The 21,319-nt window shown below is 33.4% G+C and overlaps 1 protein-coding gene across 7 annotated transcripts in view; it reads left to right on the top strand.

Annotated features, from left to right (window-relative positions):
• Gopc (golgi associated PDZ and coiled-coil motif containing) overlaps window positions 1-17,446 on the top strand; it is a 38,323-nt gene extending 20,877 nt beyond the window's left edge. For 2 of the 7 annotated variants that reach the window (XM_048794546.1, XM_015500660.2), the window contains 6 exons: window positions 1,908-2,083; window positions 3,874-4,039; window positions 6,413-6,508; window positions 7,818-7,982; window positions 10,624-10,804; window positions 13,942-16,943. In XM_048794546.1, coding sequence (XP_048650503.1) covers window positions 1,908-2,083; window positions 3,874-4,039; window positions 6,413-6,508; window positions 7,818-7,982; window positions 10,624-10,804; window positions 13,942-14,072 — 915 coding nt within the window. In that variant the 3' untranslated portion in view covers window positions 14,073-16,943. Of the gene's footprint in view, window positions 1-1,907; window positions 2,084-3,873; window positions 4,040-6,412; window positions 6,509-7,817; window positions 7,983-10,623; window positions 10,805-13,941; window positions 16,944-16,967 lie in introns of those variants that run through there. The other 5 variants (XM_048794489.1, XR_007344195.1, XM_048794342.1 and 2 more) reach the window with 5 other exon arrangements.
• The last annotated feature ends 3,873 nt before the right edge of the window (window positions 17,447-21,319 follow it).

Here is a 21,319-nt window from a genome sequence, read left to right as displayed (position 1 = left end):
TATATATATATATATATATATATATATTTTTTTTTTTTTTTTTTTTAACAGAAGTTGAAAAAGTTTGCTAATCTTCCTTATATCACATATATGTAACAAATATTTTGAAACAAAATGATAAATGCATCCAGAATTTTGTAGTTTTCATCAATTTTAGCTTCTATGTGTGTGTGTATGTATGTGTATTTGCTTAAAACATACACATATTTAGGAAAATGTATATTTTTAATATTATGATGTACATGTTCCTTGAATTTTAATATATCATATTTTTTATGTTAGTCAAAACAGTAGACCAAAACAGACAATTGAAGCAGTACCAAAATACATTCCAGGAATTGCTAAAAATTTGTTTAAATTTGTTTTTAGCATCTCAGTATTGAGAATAAAAATGGAAATAATTATGTAGTCTATGCCCATACAATAGAAACAATATCATTTGCCATTTCCTCAAAAGAAAGTTTTTTTCCTGATACTAAGACAGATTTTTATTGAAGTTTTCATAAAAGGATGTGGTGGTATTAGTAAACAATGTCTTACACATCTGATGAGCATGTATCACCTTTTTGTAGCATTTGTGGATTCTGTAAATCAGAAGTCAGTAAAAGCATTTTTGTTCAGGATAAGTGCAAGTTTTGGGGTGGTTTTCTTCATTCTAAATAGCATTTAAAGCACCTACTAGGGCCTACATTTAACTCTGAGAAAGGTTTTGTTTGACTTTACACTATGTATATTTGATTTTGAATTTGCCTGCCTTTGAGCAGGACTTTGAACCTTCTGTTCTTCATTCTCCTTTGTCTTGAAGCTACCTGTCTGTTCTGTGTTTGGGTCATTTGTAACCCTGAAGGCATTTATATTTATAATCCCTGATCTTTGGGAATATATTGTCTGTACTTTATGCTTTTAAGGTGAATTGAATATTATTTCTCACATATGAACCTGTGATTAAAAACTTGATAGCAAAGACCTTGTGGGTTATACATTTTGGCTCACATGTATAGATTCACATAGATGGACTACCTACCTAGTGTAGCATTGGAGGGCATCCTTTTATGAAAGCTGAGACAAAGGGAGGCCAGTGTTTTCTTCAGAAAACAGTTCTACATCCACTTTAACATAGACAAATAGATGAGCCAGATCCCAAAGTTTAGTGATAATCTACACCAAAGATGTACTTATCCATAGAAATTTTTAATGTGTAAAATGTTTTTTTTTTTTTTTAAATATTAGAATAATGGGCTGAGTATGTAGCTCAGTGGTAGAGTGCTTGCCTGGCATACATGGGCTAGGTCCTGGGTTCTATTCCCAGTACTGGGGGCGAAAATTATAATAATTCTTTTAATGTAAGCATTTTGTTTCTTAAAGTCCTCCAAGTTAAATTTAGTTATAAAATGAATCTCCGTGTAACTGATTTTGACTTGTCTTATATAGCATTGTTGCATTAAAATTAATTGTTAGAAAAAATAGTGATTATATTAGTCTAGTTTCTTAAGTAATTTTTAGGAAGTAAGTTGCAGATTTCATTATCTACTTAGAGAAACTGCTTCTTTTACTATCCTCAATATCAGGGTGCTTTATCACCTACAGTTATCTAATCTACAAGACATATGGTACAAATTTAAAACAAACCAGGTGGGCTGGGGATATAGCTCTCAGTGGTAGATTGCTTGCCTAGCAAGTATAAGGCCCTGGGTTTGATTCACAGCACTACCAAAAAAAAAAAAAATTCTCAAAAAGAATCAAATTCAAACCTTTGTGTTCTATTACATAGAAATGAAGTGGCAATTTTTATCATATCATTGTTGGTATTATAGACTGTGTGCTGATGTGTATTTTAAGGAACATGGTCTACTGCTTAGAGTCATAGGAATTTTTATTAATTTATATTTTTTAAAAAATTACACTAGGAAAGAGAGCTTGAAGCAAACAAAAAAGAAAAGGTGAAAGAAGCTCAACTTGAAGCTGAAGTGAAATTATTGAGAAAAGAGAATGAGGCCCTTCGTAGACATATAGCCGTTCTCCAGGCTGAAGTTTATGGGGCAAGATTGGCTGCCAAATACTTGGATAAGGAACTGGCAGGAAGGTGTGTAAAAAAAATGGGCATACTTGTATTCTTAGGTGACACATTGGATATTTAATGAGATTGACTCTACTTGTTATAAATGAAATAATTTTTATCCCTAGAATTATTTTGTAGTTTTTTATGTTTTATTATTGTTAAATTGATATCGATAATATTATATATTGCATGTATGTTTAAGCATACATACAGACACATTAACACAGATAGTAATAGTCAGCTTTTTGTCCTGTGACCAAAATACCTGACAAGAAGAAACTAGAGGAGAAAAAGTTTATTTTGGACTCAGTTTCAGAGGTTTCAGTCCATGGTTGATTGGCTCGATTGCTCTAGGCTCAAGGTGAGGCAGAACATGATGGAAGGGGCCTGGCAGAGGAAAACTGCTTAATTCATGGCAGCCAGAAAGAGAGAGAGAGCTGGGGGTGAGTGTGAGAGGAGCTTGCCTCCAGTGACCTACTTCCTCCAGCCATGCCATACCTTCTTACAGTTACTACCCAATAATCCATTCAGGTGATTAACCCATCAGATCAGTCTACCGATTAGATTATAGTTCTCATGATCCTTTCAGTTCTGGACATTGATGTATTGCCTAACATGAGCTTTTGGGGGGACACCTCATGTCCAAACCATAATACAACTTATTGTGAAATGCTGACAACTTTGCGGAGGATCATATTCCGTCTACTTCCTGCCTTGACAACATAGCAGGTGATGTTCACATTGCCCCCTCAAAAAATAAATAAATAAATAAATAAATAAATAAATAAAAAAGTTGGAATTATCATTAAAAAAATTAATTCCTCTGCCATTAATTTTTGAAGGTAAATCATTTATGACCTTTGGTGATTTATTATTAGTACTAAGTCCTTTTATACTTATTGTTTTATTGTTACATTGAGAACTGATGTGAAGCATTGAAAAAGAATTTCTATCTTAATTTTTTTTTTTTTTTTAGTTGTAGGTGTTCAGAATGTCTTTATTTTATTTGTTTATTTTGGTGTGGTGCTGAGGATTGAACCCAGTGCCTCACGCATGCTAGGTAAACGCTCTACCACTGAGCTACAGCCCCAGCCCAATTTCTGTCATCTTGAAGTACAAATTTTCTAATAACTTTTTACCACATTTAAAGTATTCATTTTGTTGGAAGAAACTATCATTAAAAGGAATTTTTTATACAGTCAGTATCATCTAAAAGCTAATATTTAATACTGTTTAGTTGAGTTCAATTAATTACTTTGATTATATGCAAGGCCTAAAACATTTTATTTGACATTAAACTCATAAATTGTTTTTTAGATATTTTGAATTTTGAATTAAGTATATGACTAAAGGAATTTTCTCTCTCCTTTTTTTTTGGTCTTTTGGTACCAGGGATTGAACCCAGGGGTGTTCAGCCACCACTGAGTCACATCCACAGCCCATTTTTTACTTTTTATTTTGAGACAGGATCTCACTAAGTTGCTCAGGGCCTCGCTAAGTTGCTGAGGCTGGCTTTGAACTTGTGATCCTCCTGCCTCAGCCTCCTGAGCTGGAATTACAGGTGTACATCACCATGCCTGGCTATTCATCTCTTCAAAAAAATTTTTTTCCACTATTTTTTTTTCTTCTTGAAAATGAATGTCCTTTTCAGAGTTCTCATATCTTTATAAACCTGAATGACGTCAAGAAATTCCTGAGTATTTGTTTTGTTATCAGTTGAGATTTATGCAAAAGCTACTTGTGTTCAGTAATTCTTCTGAATCTCTCCAGTAAGTATAATAAAAGACTAATTAAACTCTTTTCTCAACATGAAGGGTCCAACAAATACAGTTACTAGGACGAGATATGAAAGGACCTGCTCATGATAAACTGTGGAACCAGTTAGAAGCTGAAATACATTTGCATCGTCACAAAACTGTTATCAGAGCCTGTAGAGGACGTAATGACTTGAAACGACCCATGCAAGCACCACCAGGCCATGTACGTTGCTTTGCTGCTGCTTCCCATACAACCTCTGCCTTGCTTTAAGCACAAGTCTTTTCTGTTTTTCTAGTAGTTTGAAACCTTTATTTAAAGAGTGAAAATGGTATTCAACATATTTAAAATAGATGCATATTTAAAGTTTTGGTAACCCAGAGAATTTTTTTTGGATGTATATACTATAAAATAGTGGATATAATATTATGGTATCGTGACCACTTAATTCAGTCAGTTCTTAACAGACTAACTAAATGCCCTGAGAGTGATCTCTCTGCAGATTGTGAGCCATTGCTAGCAAGCATATTTTGCACTAGCATACTTTGCATCACATCTCAAAATTTCCTGGCTGATGATTGGGCATGCTTAAATTTGTTTTAAGCTTAGTTCAGTGCGTGTGCTTGGTTTGAACTTCTATCCAATACTTGATAGCAAGTACTGGATAGAAGTTCATTAAGGCAGTTTTTAGTAGTTAAATACAAGTGTAGATTTTGAACTAACATTTATACCCATTTGGTCTTGGAGTGAGGTGGAATTTGAGATAATGTGTCCAATTGTTGTTTTCATAGCCATCATTTTATAGGAATTTTCCTTTCTACGTAAATTTTTATTATGTAATTTTATTATAACAGATGTTTGATAATACACACCTTAATATATGAAAACATGTCTAAACTCTTACCCAGTGGCTCACATTTTTTATTAAGAGATAAAATATTACCTTAAATAGTAAAAAATAATTTGTTGCTTCTACAAAAATTACTGTAAGAAAAATTGTTATGTACCTACAGTGAGTGAAATAGGAATGGGGGATTGCAATACACACTTACATTATTGTTTTCTCTAGGACACTGGTGGTACCCATTAACTTCTAGGTTCAGTAGATTTGGGAAATGGAGAGATTAGGAAAGTAGTTAGTGTCTTGCCTGTCTGCGTGATAAAAGCATACTTGTGAAAGTGGCTAAATATAAAGCTGAAGTTTTTGTAGTGGTCAGATGAGAGAAGTTATTTTATACTACATAAAGGCATTTTTATTTTAACCTGAGTATCATGGGATCCTCATATATTTAAATAAAATAGTGGATATAATATTATGGTATTGTGACCACTTAATTCAGTCAGAAATATATTATGGTAATTGAAGGAGACAGTGGTGAAGGCAGGGGAAAAGGCATTTGAGAAGAAGCACAGCTTTGGGAGAATTAAAATTAGAAGGACTTGATTGGTTAAGTCCTTGACTGCTGTTGATTAAGTAGGTGAGTAAGAAGGAAAGAGTCTAGGTTTTGGGTTTGGGTTTTGTGATCTGGCTTTTTTCAAGGAGATATAGAGGAAAGGAAGTTTCAGGGAGAAAGACGGTAGCAGTTTTAGATATACAACATTTAAGATGCCGGTGGGACATCCAAGATGTCCGTTCAATTGTCTGTATGATTGGATTCAGGAGAAAAATCTTGAGTTATGGCATGAAGGAAGAAAATGGATTACCAAACGAGGAGGGTTGAGATGGAGCTGTCAGATACAGGGCCATTAGGAAAGTGGTATTGATAGAAAGCAAGGGAAAAAAGCAGATGTCAAGAAGAGTTAGTAAACAGGATCAATTTCTGCAGGCTTGAGGAATGGTAGTGAATAAAATGTGCTAATTGGATGTAGGAATATTTAGAGAAGAAAATTTCAGCTGTTGAGTTTAGGAGTAGAACCTTCATTACAGTGATTAAAGTACTGAATGCGGGAGACAGGGAAATTATACAGTGCATATGAACTTTATGTGGAGGTTTAGGGAAGACAAAGGTGCATGGTTGCATGGTCAGTATTTTAGCTGAAAGGTGCTTAGAATTTGTCTTCTGGGTAGGGAAGAAGTTTAGTAGAAAGTAGAAATGTACAAGAGAAAAAATTGTTAATGGAGCAAAGTCCTTTAAGAGGTAAACTGTAGAGCACCAGGGAATGAAAAAGAAAATGATCAAATTGGAAATTTATTTTTATTTTATAAATTTCAAGTTGAAATTAAGTAAGTTGAAATGTATTTGAAAGAAATTGAAATCGTCAAGATATTTTTCAGTGAAGAAAGATATAGTTATCACTTGGATTTCTTGAAGATATTTAGACATTGATTAATTACTGACAGTAATTTCTTTTTTAATGTCCTACAGTTTTAAAAGAGATGTATCAGTATTTTAAAAAATTGACAAAAGGGTGAGAAAACCATCTGTAAATTAATATAACATTTTTTTTCTTTTACTTCTTAATTACTTTCTTAACACTACAGTGTGTGTCTTTACCAGAAAATCAATAAAGATTTCTAAAGGTGAGTTATGTAATGTGAATTTATCCTACTTAGAATATTATTTCAGTGATACTCTTTTTTGTTTTCCTCCCGATAAGGATCAAGACTCCTTGAAGAAAAGCCAAGGAGTTGGTCCAATTAGGAAAGTTCTCCTCCTCAAGGAAGATCATGAAGGACTTGGCATTTCAATTACAGTAAGAAGTAGTGCTTCCAGTTTTCTTTTGTGCAATTATCTAGTATAATCATGCTCATTTGTTGGACTTTATTTGGAGAACAAAATATTCTGGATATATTTTTAAATAAATATATCTAACATTTGGGCACAGTAACTTTGATGTTGATATTTTTTCCCAATATATTTTTTTTTAGTTGTAGATGGACACAATATCTTTATTTTATTTGTTTTTATACGGTGCTGAAAATCTAACCCAGTGCTTCACAAGTGCTAGGCAAGTGCTCTATGTCTGAGCCACAACTCCGGCCCCCGGTGTTGATATTTTTTCTTGTATGTAAATCTTAACAACTGCTAAGTGTGCCTTTAGGAAGCATAGTGTAACATTTTTATTATGACTGAAGTTATAGATCTGTATCATGTACTGTGATGCCTGTAGGAGACTTTGGAATTAGAGGTGGGTGTTTTCTTCTATTGGCTCCAGATTGTGTTGTTTTCTTTCCAGTATGTGTTCTCTTTTTTTGTCTCATTCTTTGCTGTCTGATTGCACTAGGTTTAGGGTCTAAATTATACATATTCTTTTGTTAATTTGATGCCTTCAGTTGTCTTGGACATCATTCCTGAGAACAGTCTATTGGGAGTCCTTTTGTTTTAGTCTTGGTGCTTTACTGAGTAGAGTAGTTTTTCATCTAATAATACTTAGGCACGTGTAAGTTCATTTTTCCCACCTAGTGTTGCTTAATGTAGAAACATTTCTTATAATAAAAAGTTCATCTCATCTGTTTATTAAGTATCTCCCTTTTAAAATACAGTTCCCTCAAAGTTCATAAACTTTAGTAGGAGAGTAATATGTACACACTTTGGTATGAGCTAGAAAGTGAGAGATACTAGTTATTGTATTTCAATTCTACATTGCATATTTTTTCCACTTTTTTAAACATTTCTGAAATTGAGATGCAGCTTATGATCCTAGTTATTTTTGTGGTACATAAAATCAGTATCCTTTTCATACTTAGCAATTTAGATTTGATAAAATAAATGAAATACTAGTACATAAATATTTTAATTTATGTTTTAGAGTTTAGTCTATTGTGTTTTTGTGTTTTTTTTGCATTTTGGTGTTTTGGCTCTGACACATGTTATTAATCATTTTACATGATACTTATAATAATTTATTTATCATTATCTAAGTAACAAATTTTCACCCAGTGTTTACAGAGGTGGTAGAGATGCTTTATGAAAGGTATTTTTAAGAAAATATTTTATCTCTAGAATAGTCTGTAACTACAATTTACAAAGTGTAAACTAATTTACTGCCTTTTTGTTGTCAGGGCGGGAAAGAACATGGTGTTCCAATCCTTATCTCTGAGATCCATCCAGGGCAACCTGCTGATAGATGTGGAGGGCTACATGTTGGGGATGCTATTTTGGCCGTCAATGGAGTTAACCTAAGGGACACAAAACATAAAGAAGCTGTAACCATACTTTCCCAGCAGGTAAATTCCTTTTATGTAATTAAAATTGGATCTATCACTTGGTTCCTTTTGAATCTATTGAAGTGTTATGGGTACACATTTGTTTCTTTTGATTTGGGACTTTTACAAATGTCATTTGGTCCGGTTTACTGAAAAAGGACCATATCCTTGCCTACACAATTTTGAACAAGTTACTTAAGTCCTTTGTGCTACAGTCTTCTTGTCTCTGTGTAGTAGGTTTTAAAATAGAGCTATAGGGAGTGTGTTAACACTCAGAATATGATATGGTAGTTAGAAAGCAGCATCCTTAATAACAGGATCATGATACAAATATAAAATGTTACAGAGAAGACAATACTTGAAGTAGATTTATTTTAGAATAGATTTTAAAATAGAATATTGAACTGAAAGAATCCTTAGAAAACATTTAGCCCAATTCTGTTATTTAAAAAGAGTAAACTTATCTTCTTCAAGATTAAAAAAATTGCTTAAGGTTGCAGAACAAATACATTACAGAATTGGAATTTGTATCCAAGAGTTGTATTGTTATCCCGTGTATTTGAAAATATTCCCCCCCCCCGCCCAGGGGTGGTTGTCTTTTTTTTTTTTTTTGAGAATAGGATTCAGGGAATTTCAGAGATGTTGTTAGTATGTTTAGATGTTTCTGGGATCATCAGTATAGTATGCCTGTGAAAAATTGAATCTTAGTTGAATGTGAATTTATAGCTCATTGGTTCAGCTCCATATCATGTATAAATCGCCTCTGCAATATAACTACTTATATACTGCATTAAAGGGAAGACTCACAGTCCATTCCATTCCATAGTACTATATAGTAAATATGTATATTTTTTATTACAAATATATTAAATAAAATACAGTACTATATTTTATTTATTTATTTATTTATTTGTAGTACTAGGGATTAAACCAGTAGTACTGTACGACTCAGCTATATCTGCAGCCCTCTTCCTCCTTTTTTTTTTTTTTTGTTTTGTTTTTTTGTTTGGTACCCAGCGGTGCTATATCTTGAGCCCTTTTTAATTTTTTATTTTGAGATAGTGTTTCACTAAGTTGCTTAGGGTCTTGCTAATTTGCTGAAGCTGGCTTTGAACTTGGAATCCTCCTGCCTCACTCTCCCAAGTCCCTGGGATTACAGGCATGTGCTACCACACCCAGCTCCAGTTTACATTGTAATGTATCTGATGAGAGAGATCTAAGAATGCTACTGTAGCCTCTTAAGTTAGTGATTCTTCAACCCAATTTGACTGTCAGACAGAAGCACAAAGAATGGGATGAATGGAAACTGGTAAAGGAGCTACAAATAGGCCATCATAATGTGTAACGAAATGCTAAGCACATATTAAAATTATCAGGTATAATTTTCCTAACAGTTTAGTCTGGGAATAAAGAGCACCAGAGAAACTCACTTAGTGAGTAGCAGTTAAAAATGACATGCTTTCTCTTTTCAACAAAGGCAGACCATAATTTTCAGAGTTGCAAACACCAGACTTGTATGTAGTGATCATAGTCTCTTATTAAATGACAACTCTAGCTTGGAATTTTTAAACCTTAAGTGATTTATAACTTTGTACTTTAACATAAGTTATTGACTAATAACAATACAAATAGTGTACATTTCATCTTGCATAATAAAAAGAGCAGGAACTTTGGAACTGTTTTTGTGTATGCTGTTTTTGTTCCTCTTATTGAGAATGTTATCTGCTCATTGCATGAGTACTTGGGTTTCTCATTCATGAAAAAAAAAGAGACTACAATGGGGTTACAATAGTCTGAGGATTGAAGACTATAATTTTGCATAATAAATATAGTAATTACTGTTATTACTAGACAGAATACCTTGATTGATACTATGTCTGGTACACAGTGAAAGTTGAGAAGATTCAAGATTTATGCATTAAGAAACAACGAATCGTGTAAGGGTTTCTTGAACTAAAGGAAAAGTTTGTGTGATACCCTTACATGCAAGTTTGTTTAATACCTATGATGGATTTGTGGAATTGCTGTGTAAAATACAAACTGGCAAAATGCCTTTTTTAAAAAATATTTTTTTAGTTATAGATGGACGCAATATCTTTATTTTGTTTATTTTTATTTTTATGTGGTGCTGAGGATCGAACCCAGTGCCTCACATGTGTGAGGTGGGCGCTCTGCCATTGAGCTACAGCCTCAGCCCTGCAAAATGACTTTTAAATTGAACATTTGTTCCAAAAATCTGAAAAATTAAAAAAATTTTTTTTTAGTTTTGATGGACACAGTACCTTTATTTTATTTATTTATTTTTAGCGTAGTGCTGAGGATCGAACCCTGATACATGTGAGGCAAGCATGCTTCCATCCCAGCCTAAAAGTCTGAAAATTTAATAGTTAAGTTTTTTTTTTTTTTAAATCTGATACTAAAAATATTGTGATTCGTAGAAAGAGCTACTATAATATTAAAAGGAAATTTCATGTAGAGAAGGATCATAGTGTTTCGACATCATGTTCTCTCAGACTCCTTTAACTTCTTGAAGTTCTAGAGTTTCTTTTTTGTTGTCTGGAAAGGAGCTATATCTGAAGTGTCCCCACCCCAAAGATTTTGGAAATCCATTTTGAATTAAGTTGCAGTAATTTGGCTTTCTCATTTTCATCCTCTATTTTAGAGAGGAGAGATTGAGTTTGAAGTAGTTTATGTGGCTCCTGAAGTGGATTCTGATGATGAAAATGTAGAGTATGAAGACGAGAGTGGACATCGTTACCGTTTGTACCTTGATGAATTAGAGGGAAGTGGTAATCCTGGTGCTAGTTGCAAAGATGCAGGTGGGGAAATCAAAGTGTTACAAGGTAAAAATCACTCTAAAAATTATTATGCCTAAATTTATTGTTAATACATTTTAAAAGTGTAAAACCCTCTGTTCTTTAGTAATATTTATAATGATGAGGAAACCAAAGCAATAAATAGCTTTCCCTTGCTTGTACACCACTGACTATTCTTAAATTTTATTTACGTGTATGTTTCTTAGATTCATCATAAGACTTTTAATATCCTTGAATGGTGAAGAAAATTCAAGTTTTCTAGGCTCTGAAACAAAGTCAACATACCTTTTAGAGTAGATATATATTAATATATAGTCTCTCTTAATGCAAATTCTTCTCATAATACATGTAATGTACATTTTATATATATATATATGTATATATATATATATAATTTATATGATGAGTAAGCTTTTAGATTGTTGTCTTATGATTATTATTTGAATCAGGACATGTGATCCTGAGGATCTTTGGTTTAGTTCCACCATTATCATTTATACTTTTTAAGGAAAAATTCCAGCTCTTTCTGGGTTTACTTCCATTGCTATCATTTACACATTTTAAGGAAAAATTCTAGCACTTTCTTATAGAGCAATGGTTCTGAAATTATGATCCATGGATCTCTAGAGCCTTAAGATCTTTCAGGAGTGAGGGGGGAGGTCCATGAGGTAGGTCAAAGCTTTTCATAATAATACCAAGATGTCATCTGTCTTTTGATATTTGTATTGATCATATAAAAGCAATTGAGGTAAAACTGCTGGTGACTGCTAGCATGAATCAAGGCAGTAGCATCCAGCGATACTAGAAATCATTGTTTTCTTCCTTGCCATTCACTCAGTTAAAGTGAAGAATAAAATGATTGTTTCATTTAAACATTCTTGATGAAATAGTAAGAACCTTATTTGTAAGTGAAATTGATATTTTGAAATGAAACCATAAAAACTCTTCATTTTCTTAAATGTTGACCCTTGAGTATGTTGCTTTGTAATAATCTGTATGATGAGATGAAAGTACACATAAAGCACTTATCCTGCATAATGCACAAAGAACCTGGCCTCAAAGGAAAATACTAACCTGATCTACTATCTGAACTAGATATTTTTTTCATGGAAGATAATTTTTACTTGAAAGAATTACTGACAATGTATGGTTGTTAGACTGTTTGGCAGCCATTATTTTAAAAATAAACAAGATTGGTTCATAACTTCAAAGAAGACAACTAGCAGTTTTTATAGAGTTTTATAAAAGATGCATCAGTCACCGTGAGCTTGACAGCTTCCCAACACTTAGAACTTTCCCTTGCTTATACACCACTGACTATTCTTAAATTTTGATTGATTCTGATATTAATGAATGTGAGGTTTTTTTAAAATTTTTTGTTTGTTTGTTTTGTTTTGTTTTTACAGTGCTGGGAGTTGAACCCAAGGCCTGTAGCCCACTAAGCAAGCACTCTAGTACTGAGTTATGTCCCTAGTCCCTGAATGCAGTTTTTTGTTGTAGTAAAATGAAATGTGTCAATTTTTGAAATTCCTGCATAACTCAGTGGTGCAGTACTTTTGAACTGACAGAATATAATATTGCCAAATTGTGTATGGGTTAAAATGCAAATAAGGCAAATGGATTTTAGTAGCAGATTCTTTATTGATAAATTTTCAATTTTTACATTGTCAAGTTTTGGTATTATATCAAAGAATAATATTGACATTTATTTGAAAAGACTATTAAAATACTCTTACTTTGCTGTTTATTCCTGAGGGACTGGACTTTCTTCATTTACTTGTAACAAATTGAGCAGAAGCAGAAATGAGAATCTACCCAGCTACTTTCTATGCATATAAATGGCTTTTTGTAAAGTCATATACTAAGGAGAATGGCAAAATTGGAAAACTGTGCTGTTCTGACTAAAATTTTTTTTTGTTTGGAATGTAGAGTTGTCATTAAACATATGTTGTTTATGTTAACATATTGCATTTATTCTTGTCATTTTTAAAGAAGTAATGCAATTTTTTAGCTTTCTCAGTTTTAATTACTAATATGGTAAACATCAGTATCTGAAATTCATGTAAACAGAACAGAGTAAATTAATTCATATTCTGCATTCCAGAATGTTAACTGTAGTGTTTCAAAGGAGAACTTCACTCAGTAAATTGAAGAAATGTAGTCTTAAGGTTTTTTTAACCAAAAGAATGGTTTTAGGGTTTAATTTAGTGCCTATTAAATATATGAAAGCATTCTGAGACCAACAGGTAGAGAACTCAAGGCATAGAGTATTATGATAAACTGATGAACTCCGTTGCCTGTTTGGTAAACCTGTATGTTGTTGATTGTGTACACAAAGGCATCAGTAGCAATTACTGTTCTCTGCGTGCCTCTTAAACAAAACTATTGTGGTAATATGTTCAAACTTTACACTGTTCAGCTGATTCCCCCATGGTCTCATTATCATTCATTCTTTTAGGTTTATTCCTTTTTTAGCTGAGGCCACTTCTCTGACACCTTGCAAATTGAAGACACTTACATTGTGTCTCAAATAATCAAAAATTTATACTTACAATTTATCATTGTAACCTATGCACAATTTTTTTTTGTACACACAAAAATGTGTCTTTGCTTATTGTTTGGCACTTAGCTATACTTCATAGCTCACTAGATGCTGTAGTTAACTCTTATTTGTTTACAAGTCTCTTTATTTTGTAGAGTAAGCAAAATTAGTGTTAATGTTTAACTAGATATGATCTTGCCAACAAATGATTTTTAGCAAACAACTTGTATGTACTTCAGTTAACTGAAGTTAATTTCAATAAAATGAAAGCCAAAATGTAAAATAAAAATATAATTCACAATTCTGTAGGTATTTGTACTGATATCCAGTTGACTAAATTTTACAATTGTGTGTGTCAATTCTAAGTTTCATAGAACACTTAATAAGAAATTTTATATGATTTTTAGGTAGGGCCCAATAGGTAATACTTTAAAATCTGCATAGTGTTTGCTATCTACCATAAGAAAGAAAAATTCTTTTGTTTAGGAATCGCTAACTTGATTACTCTGAGATCTGGTTATTATATTGGGCATTCTTTTGTTTTTTTGTGCAATAAAATTAAAAAACTCAGTGTTTTTTTAGATCAGAAAGTATCTGCTTTTATTATTTTCTTTTCTTTTAGGATATAATAAGAAGGCAGTAAGTGATGCGCATGAAAATGGAGACATGGGAACTTCAAATGAAACGCTGCAAGATGACAGTGCTTCAAAATTAGATGATCTGCACAGTCTGTATCATAAAAAATCTTATTAAATTGACTGTATCTCCAGACAAGATTGTTAATGAGACTATTTTGAATTTGGGGCACTAGGGAAGATGGTGACAAAGACTACACAAGATGAAGGGAGGCTGTTTGTTGCCTAAGGAAAGGCGGGTACCTCAGGGCTTCGTGTGAACAATTCTAAATGCATAAAACTCGGTTTTCTGTGTTATACCATAATTAGCTATTGCATGTAAAGCAATTTTGATTTTCTTGAAATTGTAAGCACCAAAGCATGTGTTTCCCAAAGGGATTTTACTAGGCTCATAAGTACCAAATGAAGTGCTACTATTTTATTTGGTTCTTTTCCTGTTTAGTAGAAGGACAATGTTAACTGGAATTTTATTTTAAAAAAAATAGCCTTTAAATACAAGAGAGTAAATTAATTCATATTGTACATTCCAGAATGTTAACTGTAGTGTTTCAAAGGAGAACTTCACTCAGTGAATTGAAGAAATGTAGCCTTGACTTAAGTTTTTTTTTAACCAAAAGAATGGTTTTAGGGTTTAAAAAATATATATTGTGCATCCTGATGTCTAAATTAGTTCTTCATGATCATTTATTATGAGTTTTCCTTCCAGCTTTTTCAATGCAGTACAAAGTAGTTTTCTTCAAGCAATCCTTTATCAATCAGTGCTGCACTAGAAATAGTTTCTGAAAAGTTACTGTATATTTTACTTTTGGTTTTTAAAAGAAATGAAATGAGTGTAAAATACCTGTTCTCAATTATATTGATCTGTGTGCATGGTATTGGAACATTACACTATTAATGTTTTGTCTTAAATGTTTATGGGATCCATGAAAGACAGTTTTATACATTTTGAGTTGTTCATAAAATTTGTCTTGTGATAGTTCTGGCACTTAAAGATAAATTTTTCTGGCAGGAAAGGCTCAAATTTATTACTGTGTCTTGAAGTATATTGCATTCAAACAACGGTTTTATCTAAGTACCTGATTTGCCAATCATCCAAAAGTTGGGGGCTAAGGTAGGCAAGATGAGGTGAAGAGATTTTAATACGTTAATTGATTTGATTTTCATACCAATATGTTTTACTAAAGCAATTTTCATATTCAAAATTGGGATTTGCTAGTTCTTTTGTCCCAGGATTTAGCATAGCTAGGCCTCTTTTATTATTTACTATTCTGCAGGCCATTTAAAAAAGTGTTGGTTTTTGTGAATGTCATTGTTTTAAAGGATATACACTTAAGGGAATATTAAATGGAAGAAAGCTTACAACGCTTTTAAAATATTACCAGTATCTTTATTTCTAGTATTCAGATGTTGATAAAACTCATTTTCTTGTCTTTTCCAAATGTACTATATGTTTGTTGAAAGTTAAATCTATAAAATGTATATACTTTATTTTGTGATTTTACTATTTATAAATTTAATGTTGTAACTGTTGCTCATTTATGGTTTGTTTGGGGTGGTTATGTTCATCTGTAAATCACCATGTTAATTTGTAACTAGAAGTGCACTTCATAGTGTATATTGTTACTGATATTAATATGCTTTGGTAGCATTAACATTGCTTCTGAGCAAAAGTTAGTATTTAAATGTACAAATGAATAAGCAAGTTACATATTATTGTTTGCTCCTGACAGGCTGGGCCTCTTAAAAGAAAAGGATTGATTTTTTTTCATGCATTCCCTCTATGCCAAACCCATACACCTATGCATGACATAAGATCTGCAAACTGGATTTTAGCCAGTTTATTCATTTAGTTAAAAAAAAAAAATTCTGTGTGGCAGATCTAAAAGTTTTGCTGTGACATGAAACCATGTTATTATTATCTTCTTAAAACATGGCCTGGATGGAATGACCGTGGCATTTTTTCAGAGAATATCCTTTTTTTTTACGATGACTGAATCCATAGGAAATGCAAGCTATAATCCTTCAATTTTTAAGAAATACATATCTAAAGAGTTTTTTTTTTTTAAAAAACTTTGGTAGTTTTGCATATAATTTGAAGGATTGTATGGCTATGATATAAATTCTTTTTAAACAGAATAAAAAGTTTTCCAAGTAGCTTTAAGATTTCACAGGTCAGTTTCTTTTGCATCCTGCTTCATTATAGTTTGCAGGCATACATGAGGGCACAGTTGTTTAGATGCTTCTGTGAGCTTCCTCATAGTGGTCAGAAGGTACCTGGTTGAAAGTTCATTTTAGAATATATGGTCTTTGTGGGTGATCTGAGTTTCAGGCTTTCCCCCCAAAGGACTGAGTGAGAACCAGTTTTTGTGTGTTTACATTTATAAAAGGAAACCCATGCAATACTAAAGCTTCTGTGACAAAGCCAAATGGATAAGAAGGGATCTGCTGCGAAGCCATCACAGTGGAAAAGTGAAAAGAGAAAACAAAATACATGTGTACAAAAACAGTAATTGAAAAAAAAAATTGTTCAGTAGAATATGAGGGTTATATGTATGTGTGTATTTAGACTTTTAACCTCTGAAATTCTCTTCTATAGTATCTCTGTTATGAATATGATCGAAACAACATTTGGATTATAGGACTATTGTTTAGATTTAAGATGATGACAATTTTGTGGGTCTTGATAATTATAACTAAACAGTTGCCAAAAGTTAATGCAATTTGTCCATGGTGCTGGTTTTTCTTTTCCACAGTAGACCTATTTTGTTTCATATTTAAAAGCAAGAAATACATTGATTCACATGTAAGTTGTACATTATTTGACATCTTTATTATGGAGTCCAGTATTCTACCTATCTAGCCTTTCACTTAGGGTCAGCCTCAAATCTATAGGATTTATGACAAATGTGTTATATCTAGTTGAGTTAAATATTTTTATTAGCCTGTAAATAAAGATAGCATCTCCTACATTAAAATGCTATTGATCTCATTTTTATTTATTTATTTTTTGCAGTGCTGTTGGTCAAACCCAGGACCTTGAGCATGCTTGAGAAGTGCTTTTTCACTACACCACACCCCCGGCCCTTGACTTCATTAAAAGAAAATAAACACTATATGTTTCTTTCAAACAAATATTTTGGTTTATTATTTATTTTAAGTAGATTCTATTATTTGTGCTAGCATGTCAAAATCTACACAAAGGCTGAACCTAGTTGGAGTGGTAGAACAAATTAGTTTGGAATAGGAAGAAACTGTTTAATCTCAGTAGTCATTTAATCTGAATTAATTAAAAGCATTTTGGTTGGAAAGAACTATCTGAGCAATTGTGGGACCAGTTTTCTGCTGAAAGTTAGCAGACAACAAAAACCCTTGTCTTTGGTTTAGTTTTGTGGTATAAATATTGGCAGTTAATGTTATTTATGAGGATAACATTGATAAAAATTAGAGTAACTTAAATCTGTCAATATTTAAGAGGATAGTCTTTCATTTTAGAATCAGAGTATACATAATTTATGTATACTAAATATTGTAAGTATACATAAATTATGTAAGTATACATAATTTAGAAGTATCCAAGTTATTTCCAAAATATTTTTTAGAAAACATTGATAATGGATATAAATCATATTTTAGAAAATGTGTTGAATTTATTATGTACATTTAGAAATATTTGCTCTTTTGTTATCAACAAATTTGATTTCATTCTAAAACTTATATGTTTTCTGTGTGTTGGCTTAAGCTTCCAATTCCTGTTGTTTGGAAAAGAAGTCTATGTCCAGAACTCATTCTCATGGGATATTGTGCAGTTTATAAGATTTAACAGATGATTTGCAGTTTCATTGTTAATCAGTGTTCTATATTAAGGGTTTATAACTAACTTTACAAAAAGAAAACTTAAGTACTGCAAATTACTATGTGCTACTGGTGCTAAATATTTTGTTTGATAATAAATCTTTTCCAGGTGTATTTTGAGAGCCATACCCACCATGGCGGCAGCCATGAGATTGCATCTGTCGTATCTCCAGCAGGAGAGAGCATAGCTGTCTACAGACTCAGCTTCCTTGCTCTGAAACTGTCCCTGTGTTCAGGTTGAGGCTATCATTCTTCATGCTGCTGCCAGCCAATGACTGATCATCACAGGGATACTATGTCTCCTGGATGTTGACTGGAGGACTCCCTGAAAGTTTTGCCAAACTCCTTTAAGTATTACATTGTAGTCTAAATTGCTTTCAAACAACCTTCCCTCTTTATTCACCTGCATTGTGGTTTGGTTGTCTCCAAGCGCCCTACCTGTTTTTCCTCACCAGAATTGCCACTAATAAATCTGTTGCACATCAGATCCCTTTCTGGTGTTGGTGTCTGCTTTTAGGGGAACTCTGATGAAAACAAGTTATCCAAGAGTGAGATTTGAGGAAATAGGTAATAAACTGGGATTTAAGAGCTGGCTCATCCACCTTGCTCCAAAGAGTAAAGAGGATGACATTTTGGCAGGTAAGTGGAGTATATATAGTATATGGCACAAGGTTATGGTGCTAAATATTTTTATTTGTTTAGTATTTTGTAGAAGATTTACAGAAGAGTTAACAGCAGTCATGGACCTGTTGTCTTTCGAAAGGCCTGCTTATGTTGGTCCTTGGCTAGTGTCTAGCAACTTGGATTTCGCATTCACCAACTTAACATAGGTGACTTACTATGCCTGAAATGTTTGTAAAAACAGTAAGATTTTTGTTGAACACCTGTTTTCCCACTGGGGAATCTAGAATTTTGGTACATACTAGGCAGAGGGTGCCTATGTGACTGACCCTTATAAAATCTTGATGAGTGGGCTCAGTCAGACCAGCTTCCCTGGTGAACAACACTTTATATGTATTGTTACCCATCATTGCTGGACGCATTAGGCAATCCTGTTTGCTCCACTGGGAGAAGACTTAAGAGTTTGTGCCTAATTTATTGTTAATTTTGCACATGTGCCTTTTCCCTTTACTGATTTTGGTTTGTGTTCTTCTCTATAATAACTCATAATTGTGAGTATGATCCTTTGCTTAGTCCTGTAGGCCCTTTTAGCAAATCATGCAATTTGAGGGTGGCCTTGGAGACCCCAGACACAGTCTATAATTGGGGGAAAATGTCCCTAAAGAGAGGAATTTTCAAGGAGTTTCCATGATGCAGGTATTTGAATAATGTGGGAAGAACAATGTCTGGAAGAGAGCAGAGTTGACTGATTACTACTAGGTTGTATTAGTGACCTACAGAAAGATAATGATACTGTGATCAAGCTGTTAATGCCTAAATGTGAGAGCCAGAGGTCCTTGTTGATGGAGAGCATTTCAAAGAGGCCTTCCTGCAATGGAAGGATGAAAACAACTGAATTTCAGGCCAAACATCTTAATTGTTAAAATTGCAGAGTTTTGGAAGCTTGAATGCTTTGCCAAGACCTATTTTGTGAAAGTCAAAGCATCTGTATGGATGGATACCCCTGAGGATACTGACTCTGCTGTTCCTACCTGATCCCTTATCTTACAGAAGTTACCCACTCGCCCTAATAAGACCTAGCACCTCCTCTGTGCTACAAGATGCTCAGAGATCCTGCTCCTAATCCCTTCCCTCCAAGACTCTGGCACCCCCACATACTCTCTTCTACCTGACTTATAGTAGTAATAAAGTCTGGCAAAGCCTGCCTGGATATGCTAAAGGAAAAAGGAGATATGCACTAAAAATTTAAGAATTAGCTAGCATATCCTGGCAAAGATTACTCAATTTACTATAAAGTCAAAATAGTTCTAATCTTGTACATGATATTTAAAATAAAATAGCTTCAAAATGCAGAAAGAAAAAATTGAACAAGAAAACCAAAAATCTCAGAGGGGGAGATTATAATATTTTGAAAATGATATGAAAAAGGAAAATTTGAACAGCAAAATCTTGTTTTATAGTTCAAGTTAAGAGTGTAATATTTGTTTGTAAAGGAAGGACCTCTGGCTTCTAAGTAGGAACAAACTATACCAAGGACAATTATATAAACAAATGTAAACCCCTGGAACTGGGATTCTTGCTTTGGAAAGGCAGAACTTGCAATTTGTTGAATTGCCAGCAGGGGGAAGCAGATTCAAAATGTGATGTTAATTTAGTCTGCTACAACTGAAAGGCTTTTTTTTTTTTTTATTGGTTGTTCAAAACATTACAAAACTCTTGACATATCATATTTCATACATTAGATTCAAGTGGGTTATGAACTCCCATTTTACCCCCAAATACAGATTGCAGAATCAAATCGGTTACACATCCACATTTTTACATAATGCCGTATTAGTAACTGTTGTATTCTACTACCTTTCCTATCTTCTACTATCCCCCCTCCCCTCCCCTCCCCTCTTCTCTCTCTACCCCATCTACTGTAATTCATTTCTCTCCTTGTTTTTTTTCCCATTCCCCTCACAACCTCTTATATGTAATTTTGTATAACAATGAGCGTCTCCTTCCATTTCCATGCAATTTCCCTTTTCCCTACCTTTCCCTCCCACCTCATGTCTCTGTTTAATGTTAATCTTTTCCTCCTGCTCTTCCTCCCTGCTCTGTTCTTAGTTGCTGTCATTATATCAAAGAAGACATTTGGCATTTGTTTTTTAGGGATTGGCTAGCTTCACTTAGCATAATCTGCTCTAGTACCATCCATTTCCATGCAAATTCCATGATTTTGTCATTTTTTAGTGCTGTGTAATACTCCATGGTGTATAAATGCCACATTTTTTAATCCATTCATTTATTGAAGGGCATCTGGGTTGGTTCCACAGTCTAGCTATTATGAATTGTGCTGCTATGAACATCGTTGTGGCAGTATCCCTGTAGTACGCTCTTTTAAGGTTTTCAGGGAATAGTCCAAGAAGGGCAATAGCTGGGTCAAATGGTGGTTCCATCCCCAGCTTTCCCAGGAATCTCCATACTGATTTCCAAATTGGCTGCACCAGTTTGCAGTCCCACCAGCAATGTACAAGAGTACCCTTTTCCTCACATCCTCGCCAGCACTTGTTGTTGTTTGACTTCATAATGGCTGCCAATCTTACTGGAGTGAGATGGTACCTTAGGGTGGTTTTGATTTGCATTTCTCTGACTGCTAGAGATGGTGAGCATTTTTTCATGTACTTGTTGATTGATTGTATGTCCTCCTCTGAGAAATATCTGTTCAGGTCCTGGGCCCATTTGTTGACTGGGTTATTTGTTTTCTTATTGTTTAATTTTTGAGTTCTTGTATACTCTGGATATTAGGGCTCTATCTGAATTGTGAAGAGTAAAGATTTGTTCCCAGGATGTAGGCTCCCTATTTACCTCTCTTATTGTTTCTTTTGCTGAGAAAAAACTTTTTTGTTT

This window comes from Marmota marmota, unplaced genomic scaffold (assembly GCF_001458135.2).
Source record: "Marmota marmota marmota unplaced genomic scaffold, marMar, whole genome shotgun sequence".
Taxonomy (NCBI): Eukaryota; Metazoa; Chordata; class Mammalia; order Rodentia; family Sciuridae; genus Marmota; species Marmota marmota.
This window is presented reverse-complemented; position numbering and strand designations above follow the sequence as displayed.